The 15,917-nt window shown below is 57.4% G+C and overlaps 1 protein-coding gene across 1 annotated transcript in view; it reads right to left on the reverse strand.

The window, feature by feature from the left end:
* The window catches only part of CSPG5 (chondroitin sulfate proteoglycan 5), a 38,980-nt gene that overhangs the window by 4,214 nt on the left and 18,849 nt on the right, over positions 1–15,917 (reverse strand). Inside the window, exons 3-4 of the mRNA XM_075923021.2 lie at positions 9,705–9,893; positions 2,244–2,316 (exon numbers count right to left, since the gene is read on the reverse strand). Coding sequence (XP_075779136.2) covers positions 2,244–2,316; positions 9,705–9,893 — 262 coding nt within the window. The remainder of the gene's footprint in view (positions 1–2,243; positions 2,317–9,704; positions 9,894–15,917) is intronic.

Below are 15,917 nucleotides of genomic sequence, written 5' to 3' on the forward strand. Positions count from 1 at the left end.
CCCATGCTCCGACCTGCTCCCGTTCCTCCGGGCTGCGTGGCCCCACCCTGGCATTCCTGCCTCTCCGCCAAGCCACACTCCTATGGCGCAGGAGCCAGCCCACGGCAGAGCGGTCAGGGGAAGGGGTGCTCAGCTCCGTACCCAGCCAACCCAGGCAGCTGATGGAGCTGGGAAGCCCTGGGGCAGAGGAGGGGTGGGGGGGAGACACAAGACTTGCTCCTGGCCATGGTTGATGATCCCCCAGCTGCACCGGTCCAGATGCCAAATGGCCTATTTAGTCACAGCGCTCAGTTTCTCTCTGGCTAGCGTCTCCCCCCCAGGAGCGGGGAAATGAAGGTTCCTTCCCTTCTCCTGTTGAGCCCTCGGGATCTCTCCTCCTAGCCCCCCGCGAGCTGTTCGGCTCAAGGGTGTGCCCCTTCCTAGCCATAACAGCTACGGACCCCCAGAGGCCAGCAGGAGTCAAGCACAGTGAGCGATAAGGAGATTAGAGTTCTTCTCCCAGCCCCCGACACTGGCCGCGTGGAGCGACCTTGGGCATGTCACTCGGCTTCTTGCTGTTTCTGATCTTCCCCATCTGGCACACATGCCAACATGATTCTGAACCCGGGAGAGTCTCGAGCCGTGCTGTCCAACACGCGGCCACTAGCCACAGGGGGCTATTGAGTGAGGCTAGTTCACTGCTTGGACGCCCGTAAAAAAAAGAGCTAAACTAGGATCTGTGGGTAGAAACCACCGAGCTTTGCAGCGGAGCTGAGCTGTCCCGTCCCCTTGGTCCTGGGCCGGCTCCGTGCGGCAGGGCAGTTCCAGGTGCTGGGACGGGCAGAGGGGAATTCTCCTGGCAGGGGCTCTCGCTGACCTGCTCCGGCTTTGAACTCTTCTTCCGCGTCACTAGCGTCAGCACAGCAGCACCTTTGGGTGGGTGTGCATGCAGCCTGCCCCCCTGCTGGGCTCCCCGTGGTGGGGGACGGAGGGCATCAGCGGGCACAGAGGGCCAGGCATAGCAGCCTCCCCACCGGTAAATCACAGCAGGGCCGCAAGACGTGGGCTGGGGTGTGCGTCAGATGGGGCCTCAGACCCTCACAGGCCCCTCGGCACTTTGCTGGGCAGAGGGACCCTCTGAACGTGGGGCCGTCTCGTCCCTGCACGGCAGCGGGGGTGGGGGGTTCAGGGGAGAGGGCTGGAAGGGGCTGTCCAGGGTCCCTTCCCCCCAAGCCACACGCTGAGTGGCTGATCTTGTGCGAGTACACACACACACACACACACACACACACACACACGTACGTGCACACGCACGCTTGCACGGAGCATTCCCACGTGAGCACGGACACGATGGGGGGGGCAGGGGAAGGGGCGAAATGCGCAACAGCGGGGAGGGGGAGACGCTGACCAGACAGGCCGGCAGCGGCTGCTTCAGGGCGCGAGGCGCAGACCGAGCTGGGGGCCCTGATCCAACGAGGCGAGTGCCCAGAGTCCGTGCAGATCCGGGGCCTCGCTCTGTGCCAGGAAACGGGGCTGGACGGGGGGGGGGGTTCTCCCCACTCCCTCATCGCTGTGTGGGGTTTGCCCGGAGAGGGGCCCCTCTGGGCACTGCCAGTGAGAAGGGGGGGGCTGCCACCTCTGAGGGGTGAAATACCAGGAGTTCTGGGCCAGTCCCAAAGCCACCGCACCGAGCACCCGTCCGCCTTTCCCAGGGCAGCCATGGCCCCGCGCAGGCCCCAGGGTGAGCCCACAGGCCCAGCCCCGCGGGAGCCAGTAACCCCCCAGCAAGCCCGTTCGGTGTCCCCTCAGCAGGCCCCGAGCTCTGCCTTCCCCCTCCCTCCCTCCCGACATCGTCAGTCCCTGCTCTCATCCCCTCAGCCCTGCACTGGCTCCTGCCCCGCCCCCGCCCATGAGGCCGCTGTACCACACGCTAGCGGGACGCCACGCATGGCCACCCAAGGGTGGGGTCCCAGCGCATCCCATGTTGCCCTGACCCGCTGGGCAGCCTATCCCGGGGGCTGGGAGTCACCTCCACCCCCTCTGCTCTACCCCCCCTGTGTAGACAGGCGGGGGGAGGAATTGGCACCCCTAGCCTCGGGCCAGTGCTCGGAAGCAGCCGCTGGCCAGCGCGGGCTGCGGGGAGGGGAGGCAGGCAGCAGGGCAGGTTGGAGAAGGCGAGTGACCTGACAGATCATGGTAGCACAGTGAGGCAACGCAGGGGCAGGAGGGGGCTGGTTACGCGGGGGGTCGCAACGTTTCCTTACGTTTGGATGGGAGCCCTCGGCGATGGTGGAGAGGGAGAAGTTGTCGTTGTGGAGCTCGGACGGCGTGCGGTACCTGCAAACACAGAGCGGTCAGCGGCCTGGGGATCACGCCGACAGCCACCTGCCTGGCCACGCTTGGGGGAGCAAGCGCGCCCCGGAGACCGGCCGCGGGACCCCCGCAGCGATGTGCCCGGCACCTTTCGCAGACCACAGGCTCCCCAAAGCCGCGCCCCCATCCTGTGCTGCCCTCCTCGTGTGCCAGACAAGGCCCCGTGTCTGCCATGCAACCGATCAGCTTCGCCGGGTTTGCCCCTGGCTTCCGGGCTGGGAGCGACGTGCCCTCAGCTTCAGAGCCGGGAGCTGCGCTCCAGCCGCTAGGGGCACGAACGTGTCGGCAAGGTGACACGCTCCTCTGGCCCGGGGCTCCCCCCTAGTCAAGCCCAGGCCTTCCTCAGCCAACTCACGGGGCAGACGCGCTCAGGGGGTGGGCCTCCAAAGCTCCCAGACGTCTTGGGACAGGCAGCGTGAGACACGAGCCGGCCAACGCAGCCTCCCCTTCCATGCCCACCTCGTATGCCTCCCTCCCCGGCTCCACCCGATCCCCTTCCCAGAGGCCTTTGTGCCACGCTGGCTACCCAGGACAGCACCAGCGAGCAGGTGCCGGACACCAGGGACGCCGACCTAACAGCAGGGAGCGGGGCAGTACCACGGGCAGAGCTGGGGCAGGGTGAGAGCCATCCCCTCACGTTCCCGCCCACGTCAATCTGTGCCCTGTTCACACTCCCACGAACTGGCCTGTGCACACGGCTGCACCGGTGTGTGTGCAAATGCACGCACGCGCACACCTGTGCGCATGCACACGCACTCGACCACGCACGCGCCTCTGTTCCCGCTTGCACACGCTCACTCACCCAGCATGCCGGTGCGTGCACACTCGCAAGCCAGCCTGCACAGCCCTAGGCTCGCCGCCCAGCCTGCGTGGAGGTGGCCGCGTGGCTGCACACGCATGCACGCAGGCCACGCTGTGAATTAGCCCAGGCATGCATGTGAGTGGCCCTGCAGCTGCACACGGGCCCGACACTGGGTACGCCCGGCTCGTTAAGCCTAGAAAGGCCCACAAGAGCCAGTTCCAGGAACAACGGAGCAGCCATGGCCGAAGCTGGAGGAGAGGAAGCCGTTCCAGGGAAGCAGTGTGGGAAAACCCCAGGCCACCAGCCTTTTCCGGGCCCAGGCCAGGGTGGGGCAGGCTGGCTGGAAGGAGCTCTCCAGAGGAGGGCACATCTGCTGCCTGCCTTCCAGCTCAGAGCGGAGGGTGGTGGTGGGAGGAGGAGGCCGGAAGGTTCAGGTCTTGCTGGAAAGGGAGGGGAGGGGAGGGGAGGGGACGTGAGGGGTAGCTTTGGGGCCGGGAGGGGTAGCTTTGTACAGAGCTGGGAGGGGTAGCTTTGGGGCCCGCAGGGGTAGCTTTGTACAGAGCTGGGAGGGGTAGCTTTGGGGCCTGGAGGGGTAGCTTTGTACAGAGCTGGGAGGGGTAGCTTTGGGGCTGGGAGGGGTAGCTTTGTGCAGAGCTGGGAGGGGTAGCTTTGGGGCCCGGAGGGGTAGCTTTGGGGCCCGGAGGGGTAGCTTTGTGCGGAGCTGAGGGGCAGAAGAGCCAGAGCTGAGTGTGACCCGTTCATGGTGTGGTCTGTGGGTGGGTTTGAATAGTTTCTGTTAGCAAACCCATCCTGGTGACTGGGGGAGGTGCTGATAGCCATGAGGAGGCCTGTGTGGAGATCCTGAAGGGAAACAGAGGCACAAGGGGGAGGGGGTACTCAATAGGCAGTGGCCATGATATCAGTATATGTCCCTGCCACTGCACGCTCTTCCTTGGACACTGGTGCACGTGCGTGCACACACACACACACACACACACAAGCTAGCACTCCCTTGCCCTACGCTGCCTTGCACTAGCAAACACACAACCCCCTCTTGTGCACGCCCCTCTGTGCACACTCACGCAGGTCAGGCACAGCTGCTGGGCCGATGGCCAGCCCCCCCTTCTGTGGGCCAGTGACCTGAGGCCCAGAGGACGGTGCCCGGTGGAATCTGTCCCTCTGGGTGTTCCCCCGAGGCTGCTGACCCTGGGAACAGACAAAACACCATCTGCCGCCGCCAGGCTGAGCAGCCCCATGCAGAGCAGCAGCTGCTGAGGGCTTAGGAAGCCCTCTCCGTGGCGGGAGGAGTGGAAGAGGAGCTGGCTTTGTGGCCGCGCGTCCAAGCCGGGCCCGGGCTCGTTCGCCTCGGTCACCACGGGGGGAGGAGGTCACAAAGCCGGGGACTGCCTGCTGCGTGTGCCGGAGAGGCGGCCCGCCGGACGCTGTGTTTACCGTTGACTACCCACTGGGTTCCGTCAGCGTGGCGTGTCCCCTACTCGTGTTACTGAAGCGACCTGCACGCAAAGCCAGGGCACGGGGAGCGAGGTGGGGGCCGGCTGCACCCAGCACTGACTGCGAGAGCCGGGCGCTCCCCCTGCGGCACATCCCAGCGCTGCGACGGTTCCGACACCCCTGCAAATTCAAGGCCCACAAGTGCAGCCAGCAATACTGCCCTGCCCCGGGAGACCCTCTTGCCGACGACAATCTTGTGGCTCACTCAGAGGAAGGAGGGCCACTCGTCCGGCCCCTGGTTGCCCGTCGCTGGCGTAAAGAGAGCTAACGAACCACCAAGGACTGTGACTGGCTGGCTGCAGAATTCTTCCCTTCCCACGCTGCCCTGCGGTGTCATGTTCCTGTGCGGGGTTCACAGCGACCCGGTGCCACTCCAGAACTGGCTGCATTTCTGGGAGGTGCCAACGCAATCACCATGTCCTGTGCACTGCAGTTTGCTGGGCTCTTTGGGACTACAAGCTGGCGCTGGCTAGCTCTGGGGGAATGTGAGAAGGGTCTGCATGTCCCTGCTGGGAGGGGAAGAGCTGTAGGGAGCGTGGGGGACCCGCTGCAGCAACTGGATGACATTTTTGAAAAGGGAAAAAACGAGGCAAGTGTTTGGAGAGGAGCGAGGCGAGTGAGACTCTGGGTAGTGGAATCGGATCCCCAGCGTTAGCATCCTGACACTTCAAACATTCAAAGCAGGCAGTGCAAAGCACTCCCCGATAATTACACTGCAAACGTTAACGCACCATAGGTTAGGGAGGCCGCTCACCTGGCCCCGGGGGAAGGGAATCTAGCGGAACTTGGCCTTTGCTGGCAGCGGGGATGCTATGAGCCTCTGCACTGCTGCACTGCACGATCACAGATCAGTGACGCCACCGCTAGATGCTCCCGGGATGCGGCTGACGCCAGCAGCTGGCTCACTCTGTTCCTCACCAGTGTCTTCGGCGCCGGAAGAACATGCCCACCCCGGTCCGAGAAGCAAGCTCAGCTGAGCCTCTCGACGAGCTGGGACGGGTTTGGGGAGGCTGCCATCCCGGGGGCCATGGAAGTTGAGCGGCTGTCCCGTCCCTCCACCCTGCTCACACCCACTGCCAGCTGCCCCAAGAGGTGCAAGGCTTTGCACACGGCGCTCTGCCCAAGCAAGACGCAGCCAGCGGCAGTGCGGGCTACAGGGCTAAGCTCTGCATTGGAGCTGCTGGATTCTAAGCCCAGCTGCGACACTCGCCCTCGTACACGTGTCTTTCCTGCTTCGTGCCTCAGTTTCCCCATCTTTGACATTGGGAACCATCGATCTCAAGGTCAGACGGGCCCACTGGGATCATCTTCTCTCATCTCCTGCATAATTTAGACCAGAGAATTGCCAGAGAAGTTCAATAACTGCCAACTCCCTTGGGGGCCATGAGCGCTAATTAGTTAACGCTCCCAAAGATCGTTCCGTTACTACAAATGCTTCAGGGTAACAGTGATGAATGACGTTTGGACAAAGCCTTGCAGCCCAAGACTCCCAAGTGCCCACTCACTAAAATGCAGCCACCTCTGGGGTGGGTGGCATCCACACCGCAGCATTACCCAACCGCCTCTCAAAAAGAGAGAATCGTGAGCTTTTCTGGGCAATACCCACTTCATCCAATGAGCCAAGATTATATTATATTGTGGTTGAGCATTGGCCTGCTAAACCCAGGGTTGTGAGTTCAATCTTTGAGGGGGGCCACTTAGGGCGCTGGGGCAAATCTGTCAGAGATGGTGCTTGGTCCTGCCATGAGGGCAGGAGACTGGACTATCACGTTACTGGATTTTAAAGATCATTGCTGCACCCATGAGGGGGGTGTTTGCCCTAAAAGTCCATACAAAGGGGGCCGTGTGAGGTGTCACATGAAAGCGTCTGTTCTACTGAGTCTGTAGACGCTGCTCGTGTACGTGTATAATATCTGTATGTGGCGTTATACATATGCACTCTGAGTTGATGCAGGAAAATTCTCTGTCTGAGACAGAGCAAAAGGCACAGAATGGCTATGCTAATTAGCAAGGAGACGATGATTCTCTAGGTGCCCATACACACCTGAGGAATGTGACTGATACCTGCAAACCAGCCAGTATCTGATGGCTGCTGACATGGGACACAGGGATAGGTCACTGGGCCATGTGCCCTGCTCTGGCCAGGAGGATGCCAGGGGAGGTCTATAAGTGCCATGTGGCACCCTCCATCTGGTCTTCAGTTCAGCTCCTGATCCCAGATGCAGCCTTGCGAGGAACAATAAGCCGGAAAGAACCGTGGACCCATCCCGACATGGGATGTGCACCAGAGACTTACAAGATAGCAGTTTGTAACATCTCTGCTGAGAGCCTGCATTGAGAACTGGGAGGTTCGATGCATGTCATGTATTCTCCTTAACAACCTTACGCTCATGCTTTTCTTTCCTTTAGTAATAAACCGTTCGATTTTAGATTCTAAAGGATTGGCTCAGCGTGATTTGTGGGTAAGATCCAGAGGGTAAATTGACGAGACCTGTGGCTGGTTTCTTGGGACCAGAAGAACCTGTTCAGGGTAGGTGAGATTGGGTTCTATAACCCCTCATCTGTGTGTTAGGGTGCCTGAGGGGTTTTGCTCGTGAGGCTTCTGGCTGGCAGCTGAAGCGCTCGGCGTGACTGATTTGTGGCCTGTTTGGGAAGGTCTCCAGTCTGGGGCTGTAAGGAGCCCCGAGTTTGAGCAATTCGCCCTGAGTGGACGCCCCCCACAGACTCAATGATCTTTCAAGGCCCCTTCCAGTTCTAGTGTTCTATGACATTACACACACACTCAGCAGAAGCGGTAAGTTGCAGCACTTGCTGATAGAGCCCTGCACATCCATGGATATCTGCTTTATATCCACAGGCATCCACATCGCAGATTAGGGATGTAAGCGACTAAGTGACTACCCAACAAGCAAAAGCTTATCAGATAGTCAACACATTAAGACTAGTCGCTTCCCCACCCCCCTTGCTGCCTCTATCACAAAGAGAAAGTGGGAGTGGGGGGGAGGATGGGATGCCAGGGGGAGCCAGCGTAACAACCGGCTTCCCCCAGCTGCATGGGACGGGGTCGGGGCGCGGCAGCGGCGCTTCCTCTTTGAAAGGTACAAAAGTCCCAGAAAGGGCTCTTGTACATTTCAAAGATTGAAACGCCGTGCGGAGCCCAGCTGGGGAGCTTGGGTCAGTGGGGGACTCAGAGTCTCCCACTGGCCCCCCCAGGCTCCATGCGGCACTTCCATTTTGAAATGCACAAGAGCCCCCACCGCGGCTCTTGTACATTTCAAAGCGCAAGCGACCGCACGGAGCTCGGGCTCAGCAGAGGATTCCCCGCTGGCTCCGGGCTCCACACGGCGTTTCAGTCTTTGAAGTGCACAGAGCCCCTGCTGGGACTCTTGTCCATCTCAAAGGCGGAATGTGCGCTAGTCCTTATCGACTAATCGAGCAGTCAACGGAAATCCCATCGACTCTTCGATTAGCTGATGAATCGATAGTTAATGTCCCTACCGCAGATGTGGCGGCAGATCTCCACAGCTCAGTTCTGCAGGAGTGGATACAAATGTTATGTCTGTGCAGGGCTCTACTGACTGCATGATCCACACGCTTGGGTTTCAGAGGGGCAGCCGGTGTAGTCTCTCTCCACAAAAACAAGAAGGAATCCAGGGGCACTCGAAAGAGCGCCACATTTATTTGGGCTTAAACGTCCATCGGCTGGAACCCACTTCGTCAGAGGCATGAAGCGGAAACTTCGTGTTGGCAGGTCTGTATACTCCTGTGCTCCCACCCAGACTCGGCTCACTAGCAGAGAGCTCAGTGTGCTGCGCTGGTGACTAGCCCAAGGCAGGGGGAGAGAGAAACACCCCAGACCCGTCCCTGCTGAAGCTGTTGGCGGGGAGGGAGTAGAGCTGGCTCCCTCCCCGCTTGCGGCGACGCACGTCTGGGATCTCGCCCGGGAAATTTATGGGCTGACGAGAGCGACAGCGACGGATGGAACCGTTCCAGCTCAGTGGCCAGGCTGCCCTCTGCCCAGCCCGGCAGCTGCCCACATAACTCACAGGCTCTGGCAGGGATTCTGCGGGGCTGCACCGGGCGGGAGCACGTCTGGGGGGGCAGGGCCGTTACTCAGCACCACTGACAAACCCAGCCGCTTCCGCCGGTGCCGTGGGGAAGTCCCGGGGGGGTGGATGCCGCGTGGGGAAAGAGAGCAAGGGCCTGTGGCTAGGAGCTCCAAGAGCGCCCCATGGCTGCCAGCTGTTCTCAGAGAGTCAGCCACAGGGCTCTGGCCGGATTCAGCCTTCCTACACCCCCCCCCGGCAGTCTCCACTGCGTCGCGTCACTCCTGTCCCAATCGGCAGCACAGTGTTGTCGGATGGCACCTCCCTCCTGCCCACTGTCTCCCTGGGGCACCGGCCCCGTGTCCCGAGGGCTGCCAAACGTCGGGGGTTGGGTTTAGTGCCGAGGGCAGGACAGCGTTGGCAGCCTGTGACACACAGGGGGTCGGATGAGAGGGTCCCTTCTGGCCTTGAACTCCAGGGCTCTAGAGCTGCTGTGTCCCACCCCAGAGGTGGCTGCACTTCAACAGCGGTGCAGTGCCCCCGGGGGATGGCTTACAGGGACCTGGCTGGATCACGGGCAGGCAGGCGCACAGGCAGGCTTTCGCTCCGCTCCTTGGATCAGGACGGACACCGGGTACTGTCGGGCCAAGGGTGGGAGCAGGGACGACCTACACACAGGGACATTGTGTGGCCTCTCCCAGGCAGGCACTCTCCCTTGTTTTGCACTGGCTGAGGAGTGTTGGTACCCCATGGGAGGGCTGCCATCCAAGGGTTGGACAAGTGGATGCTGTCCTCCAGGTTAGCTGTGTGCACCCCCCCCCCCCATGCTCCCTGTAAGCTGGCAGGCAGGTCCTCTCCTGTGGGGCTACCAGTGGGTACCGTACCAACTGATTAGCCCCCGGACCTCCCCTGTGAGCTGCCGGATGGGTTCCTTTCCCGCTACCCCCCACCTCCTGCCAGCTCCCTCCCCTGCCGGGCCCCGGGCCACTCACTTGGTCTTGCGCAGCTTGTTGTTCTCGGTCTTGAGCAGGTAGAGCTTCTTGGCGAAGAAGACGGTCATCATGAAGAGCAGCAGGACCACGAGGGCGGCGGAGCCCACGGCCACGCACATCACCTGGAAGTCGGTGATGATGGACTCGCAGCGAACCCCCTTGTGCCAGATGTAGTCCTGGGTGTTGCACCTGCAACGGGACCAGCGCCACCCGTTAGGGGCCGGCTCGGCAGCCCCGGGGACACGCCGAGCGCCGGCTCAGCCGAGCGGGGGTGGGGGCGTGAGGAGAGGTTTGCAGGTAAGAGGGGGCAGTCGCAGCCCACCCCACAGGGGGTGCCTACGCAAGAGGTCGGTGAACAGGCAGGACAGGCCGGGGGCCCACAACACCCAGGGAGATGGAGACAAGCAGCCGAAGGGTTGACAGGCCAGACAACGTGTCTGGCTGGACCGCGTGCCGAGCTTACAAGCGGCCGACGGCTGTGAACACCGGGAGGGGGGGCGGGGGGGGATTTGCCAGGGTGCCCCGGGGGGCGTCCCGAGGAGGAAATGGACTAGAGCGAGGAAAGGGGGACGCACGCCGAGTCTCACAAAATGGTTCCTGGCGGCGGGACTGACTTTGACCTAAGCTCAGCTCAGGCATCGGGGCTGGAACATGGGGGGCGCTGGGAGGGCTGCCCCCCATTCTAAAGACAGTTCCAGCGTCCCGGCTCTGAGGTGACCTGTGGGGCGAGAAGGGGTGGGGTCGTGCGCCCCCGCTTGGACTGAGCAGGCTCACACAGACTGAACATGCCCGGTAAGGTCTGCTGAAGCTGCTGCCCTCATTCGTGCCACAGGGATGGGGCATCTCTGGACCAGCTTCCTCCAACCCAGGGGCCTAAGCGCAGGCTTTTCCCGCCACAGTTCGGTCCCTGAAGGGAAGCCCTGAGGGGCCACGTTGCAGGCTTAGCCCATACGCAGCTGGGGGGCAACAAGCAAGGGCAGCCCCAATGAACTTTGGAAAATGATTCCGCCAGGCGGGTTCCCTCTCAGATTTTCCAGCCACGAGCAGAGCGAGTTTTGGCTTGTGCACCAATATCGAGGCCACGGGCGCTGGTCTGGATACGGGCCGCCGTGGCACCCGGCTGATTAACACACACACGCTCCCAGCTGCCCGAGCAAACCACCCCCATGCCACGCGGCAGGTCCCATTCCCGGCCCCAGCCGCCAGAACAGGCCCCGGCCCCTCACCATCATGTTGCAGCCTCGGCCACCGGAGCAGGGCTCCCTCCCTACCACACGGCCGTGGCAGGTCCTGGCCGCCCGCCCCAGCAGCCCCCTCACTATGCTGTCTCAGCCAGCCCCGCCCGCCGGAGCGCCTGTGCGGCTCTCCAGGGCAGGCAGGCAAGGGAAGAATTTTTTGTGCGCCGCCACGCAGGCGCGCCCCTGACTGAGAACTCTGCCACCAGGCTGCTCTGGAGGTTACGAGCTGCAGCGGGGAAGGCTCAGAGTGGCATGAAGGCGGCACACACAGAAGTCGCCTGGCTTGCCCCAGCGAGCCTGTTCCAGAGCCTGGCAGAGAACCCAGGCAGTCCTGTCTCGCCGGGGGAGGGCTGGAGCTGCACTCCTGAGTATGGGCTGGGAAGCCGAGAGGAGTGGGGGCAAACAGGGAGCGAGCAAGGCCCTGGCAAAAGGACTGCAGGGGGCGCTCCTGCACCAGCCGCGGGAGGTCCCGTTTGTTTGTGGCCCATGGTGCAGTTTGGGTTTACACGGGACTCAACGTGCGGCCCACGGGTGGGAGCCAAAACAAAAAAGGAGTCACTAGAATGGCCTTTTAGGAGTTCAATTCCAGGACTGTCATTGCTCATTCGAAGTGCTGTCATATGGGTGGAAACGGGGTAACTATTGCATTTTATGAATATCAGCAGAACTGACTGAAATGGGGCCTGCGTGTTGTACAATCTTGCCTTAATCTTTGTATTCATGCCCTTCAGTATGAAAAGTTATTTGCATATATTTGCATATATATTTGCCTCTGTGCTGCTCAGGAGAATGGATGTTTTGGGGAAGGAGAATGGAACAGAGGGAAATGATCCCATAGTGGGAACTCTCCTTCCAGAAGACGTCACGGTACCCCCTCACACGGAGGGTATCCCTCTGAGGAAGAGACGGGTAACAGTAAGGAGGGATTTGATTCTTAGCAATGTATGAAGCTGGGTTTATGACCAGGAGAACCGACTGTGGGGTGTGAAGGTTGTGGACTCTCCAGACGTCTAGATAGGCTTACTTGCCTTGCAAGGCAACAGCCAGTGGTGGTAGTACATGTAGGTACCAACGACGGAGGGAAAGGTAGGAGAGAGGTCCTGGGGGCAAAATTAGCTACTCGGTAAGGGTGTGTCTAAACTACATGCCTCCATCGATGGAGCCATGGAGATTAGGCTGATCGGCAAAGAGAAACGAAGCCACGATTTAAATAATTTAAATAATCGCGGCTTCATTTACATTTAAATGGCTGCCACGCTGAGCCGACAAAAAGCTAATCAGCTGTTTGTCGGCTCAGCGCGCTAGTCTGGACGCTCCCGCGCCGACCTGAAAGCCCTTTATTGACCTCCCCGTTATGCCTCGTAGGATGAGGTTTACCGGGGAGGTCGATAAAGGGCTTTCATGTCGGCAGGGGAGCGTCCAGACTGCCCCGATCTGCCGACAAACAGCTGATCAGCAGAGCGGGGCAGCCATGTACATTTAAATGAAGCCGCGATTATTTAAATCGCGGCTTCATTTCCCTTTGCCGAACAAACAAATTTACACGGCTCCGTCGACGGACCCACGTAGTCTAGACGTACCCTAAGAGATGAAATTCCAGGACTTCGCTGGTAGCATTCTCTGAAATGCTTCCAGTTCCTGGTGCAGGGCCAGGCAGGCAGGGTCTCAGGGCATGGATGAGACGACGATCCTCGGCAGAAGGATTTAGGTTTATTGGGAACCTTTTGGGAAAGGAAGCGCCTGTATGGGAAAACCGGACTCTACCTAACAGAACCAGACTGCTGGCACGTTAAAGAGGTTCTTGATGGTGCTTGGTTCTGCCGTGAGGGCAGGGGACCGAACTTAATGACCTCTCCAGGTCCCTTCCAGTTCTATGACAGTAGAACGGGCATGGGAGAAATTTTAAACTAAAAGTAGGGGGAAAGCCAACATGTACTGAATAGCACATGGGTAGGACACAGGCTTCCCGCAGGCAAAGGCTGAGTAATGTGGATTCTCTCTATCCGGAGGAAGAGGAGAGGCTAGAAGCTGATAAAGTGCAAGTAGTAACTGAAGAGAAACAGTCAAATGAAAGAGAGTCCATCCAACTGCACCCCTGGAAGGTATTGATGCATCTTCTCAGTGCTTGTAGAAGGCTGAATATTCAAATGGCAAAGTGCCTGACATTAAATGAGAATGTTGATAGAGCAGGCACCCCAGAAACGTGATCATCAATGGGACGTGGTAATACCAGGAAACAGAATATATACGAACCGTGGCATTGTGTGTTAAAGGAAGCGTAGAGTCAAATACAGTCGAAACCTGAAATGAATCGAACTAGGCAACAGAATCCCTATGGATGGAAATTCCGTGCTTGAATAGTAAGGAGGATAGCAGTAGGAATACACCATCAACCATCTGACCAGGATGATGACTATGAAAAGTTCATGGAGATCAGAGAGGTTACGAAAACAGAAATCTCAATAATAATTAATGAGGGATTTCAACTACACCCATATTGACTGGGGACATGTCATCGGAGGAGAGGACGCGAGGCAGAGAGAAAATTTCCAGACACCATTGATGACTGCTTCTTGGAGCAGCTAGTCCAAGGATGATGTGGTCCAAGTGGTGACGATAGCAGAGCCACTCAGCAAAAGAGCCCATAATGTAATTCAATTCAACGTGCTTACATGTTAAATCATCCTTAATTAAATTTCTCCGTATTGGGGAAAAAAAGATCACCTTAGCAGCGCCTACCTTCAAAAATAGGGAACAGCACAAAAATGAGGAAGCTCAATAAATGAAATCACAAGAGTGAAAGGCCTGAAAGCTGACGGAAACAATTTTAAAACACCATAAGAGAGGCTCACACTAAATGTGTCCCCAAAATTTTACAAAAGAGGAGGACCCAAAAAATGCCACCGTGGCTCAATAACAGCAAAAAGGAGGTGGTCGGAGACAAGACGAGACCTTTCAAAATTGAATGTCAGGTCCTCGAGAAGAAAATAAAAACCAGCACAAACTCTGACAAGTCAAATGTATAAGTATAATTTGGCAGAGGAAAAAAATTGAAGCGCAACTAGCAAAAAACACGAGTACGAACGGCCAAATAATTAAGTACATCAGAAGCAGGAAGTCTGCCAAGCAATCCGTGGGGCCTCTGGACACTCCCGGGGATAAAGAAGCACTCAAGGAAGACCAGGCTGTTGTGGAGAAGCTAAATGAATTCTTTGCATTGGTCCTCGCTGCAGAGGCTGTGAGGGAGATTCCTGTATCTGAGCCATTCTTTTTAGGTGACAGATACGAGGAATGTCCTAGCCTGAGGTATCAATAGAGGAGGTTTTCGAACACATTAATACATTCAACAGTAAAAAGTCACCAGGACCAGATGGCATTCACCTAAGAGTTCTGAAGGAGCTCAGCTATGAAATTGGAGAACGACTAACCGTAGTATATAACTCAGTCTCTCTCCCAACAGTCTGGAGGGTAGCTAACGTGATGCTAAGTTCTGCAACAGGCTCCAGAAGCGATCCTGACAACTGCAGACCAAGAAGCCTATCTTTAGCACCAGGAAAACGCTTGGTATCGCAAAGGACATCCGTGTCTTATCATGATGAACACAAAACAGTGGGCAAAATTCAATATGGTTTTTATAAAAGGAAATCATGCCTCATCAATCTACTGGAATTCTTGGAGGGGGTCAACAAACATGTGGACAAGGCTGATGATCCAGTGGGTACAGTGTACTCCTAGGTTAATGCCATCTGGTCCTGCTGATTTTTGACAAGGCCCCTCACTAAAGGCCCGTAAGCAAAGGAAGCTGCCATGGAATCAGAGTGAATAAATAACGACTTAACTGACTGGAGGGGGGAGGGTAGGAATAAATGGTCAGTTTTCACAATGGAGTGAGGTATCTAAAAGGGTGTTTTCAGGTATCGAAAAGGGTGTCCTAAGGAGGAGGGAGAAAACTTGTTCATCTTGGCCTCTGAGGACAGGACAAGAAGCAATGGGCTTAAACTGCAGCAAGGGAGGTTTAGGTTGGACATCAGGAGAAAAGTTCCTAACTGTCAGGGTGGTCAAACACTGGAATAAATTGCCCAGGGAGGTTGTGGAATCCCCATCTCTGGAGATATTTAAGAGCAGGTTAGATAAATGTCTATCAGGGATGGTCTAGACAGTATTTGGTCCTGCCATGGGGGCAGGGGACTGGACTCGATGACCTCTCGAGGTCCCTTCCAGTCCTAGTATTCTCTGATTCTATGTAACTAGTGTTGTGTCTCAGAGGTCTGTAATGGGACTGGTACTGTTCAATATATTCATAAATGGTCTAGAACAAGAGATAAACAGGGAGGTGGTAAAATATGCAGATGATACAAAATGATTCCAGATAGTTAAGTCCAAAGCTGACTGTGAAGAGTGATAAAGGTATCTCACAAAACTGGATAATTGGGCAAGAAAATGACAGATGAAATTCAATGTTGATAAATGCAAAGTGATGCACACGGGAAAATATTATCCCAACTATACGTATAAAATGATGGGGTTTAAATTAGCTGTTACCATTCAACAAGGAGATCTTCGAGTCATTGTGGAGAGCTCTCTGAAAACATCTGCTCAGTGTGCGGCAGTAGCCTACAAGCTTACAGAATGTTAGGAATCATTAGGGAAAGAGATAGATAATAAACCAGAACATAACGTGTCACCGTACAAATCCAGGGTACACCCACACCTGGAATGCTGCATGCAGGCCTGGTCGCCCCATCTCAAGCAGGCCATATTACAACTGGACAAAGGATAAGGACAATACAAATTATTAGGAACATGGAACAGACTCCATTTGAAGAAGTGTGGTGTACCCGTTCACAAGACATAGAGGGGTCACCCAATGAAATTAATAGGCAGTGGGTTTAAAACAAACGTAAGGAAGTATTTGTTCACATGAGGCACAGTCGACCTGTGGAACTCCTTGCCAGATGTTGTGAAGGCCAAAAGT

This window comes from Pelodiscus sinensis, chromosome 2, assembly GCF_052426305.1.
Source record: "Pelodiscus sinensis isolate ZL-2025 chromosome 2, ASM5242630v1, whole genome shotgun sequence".
Taxonomy (NCBI): domain Eukaryota; kingdom Metazoa; phylum Chordata; order Testudines; family Trionychidae; genus Pelodiscus; species Pelodiscus sinensis.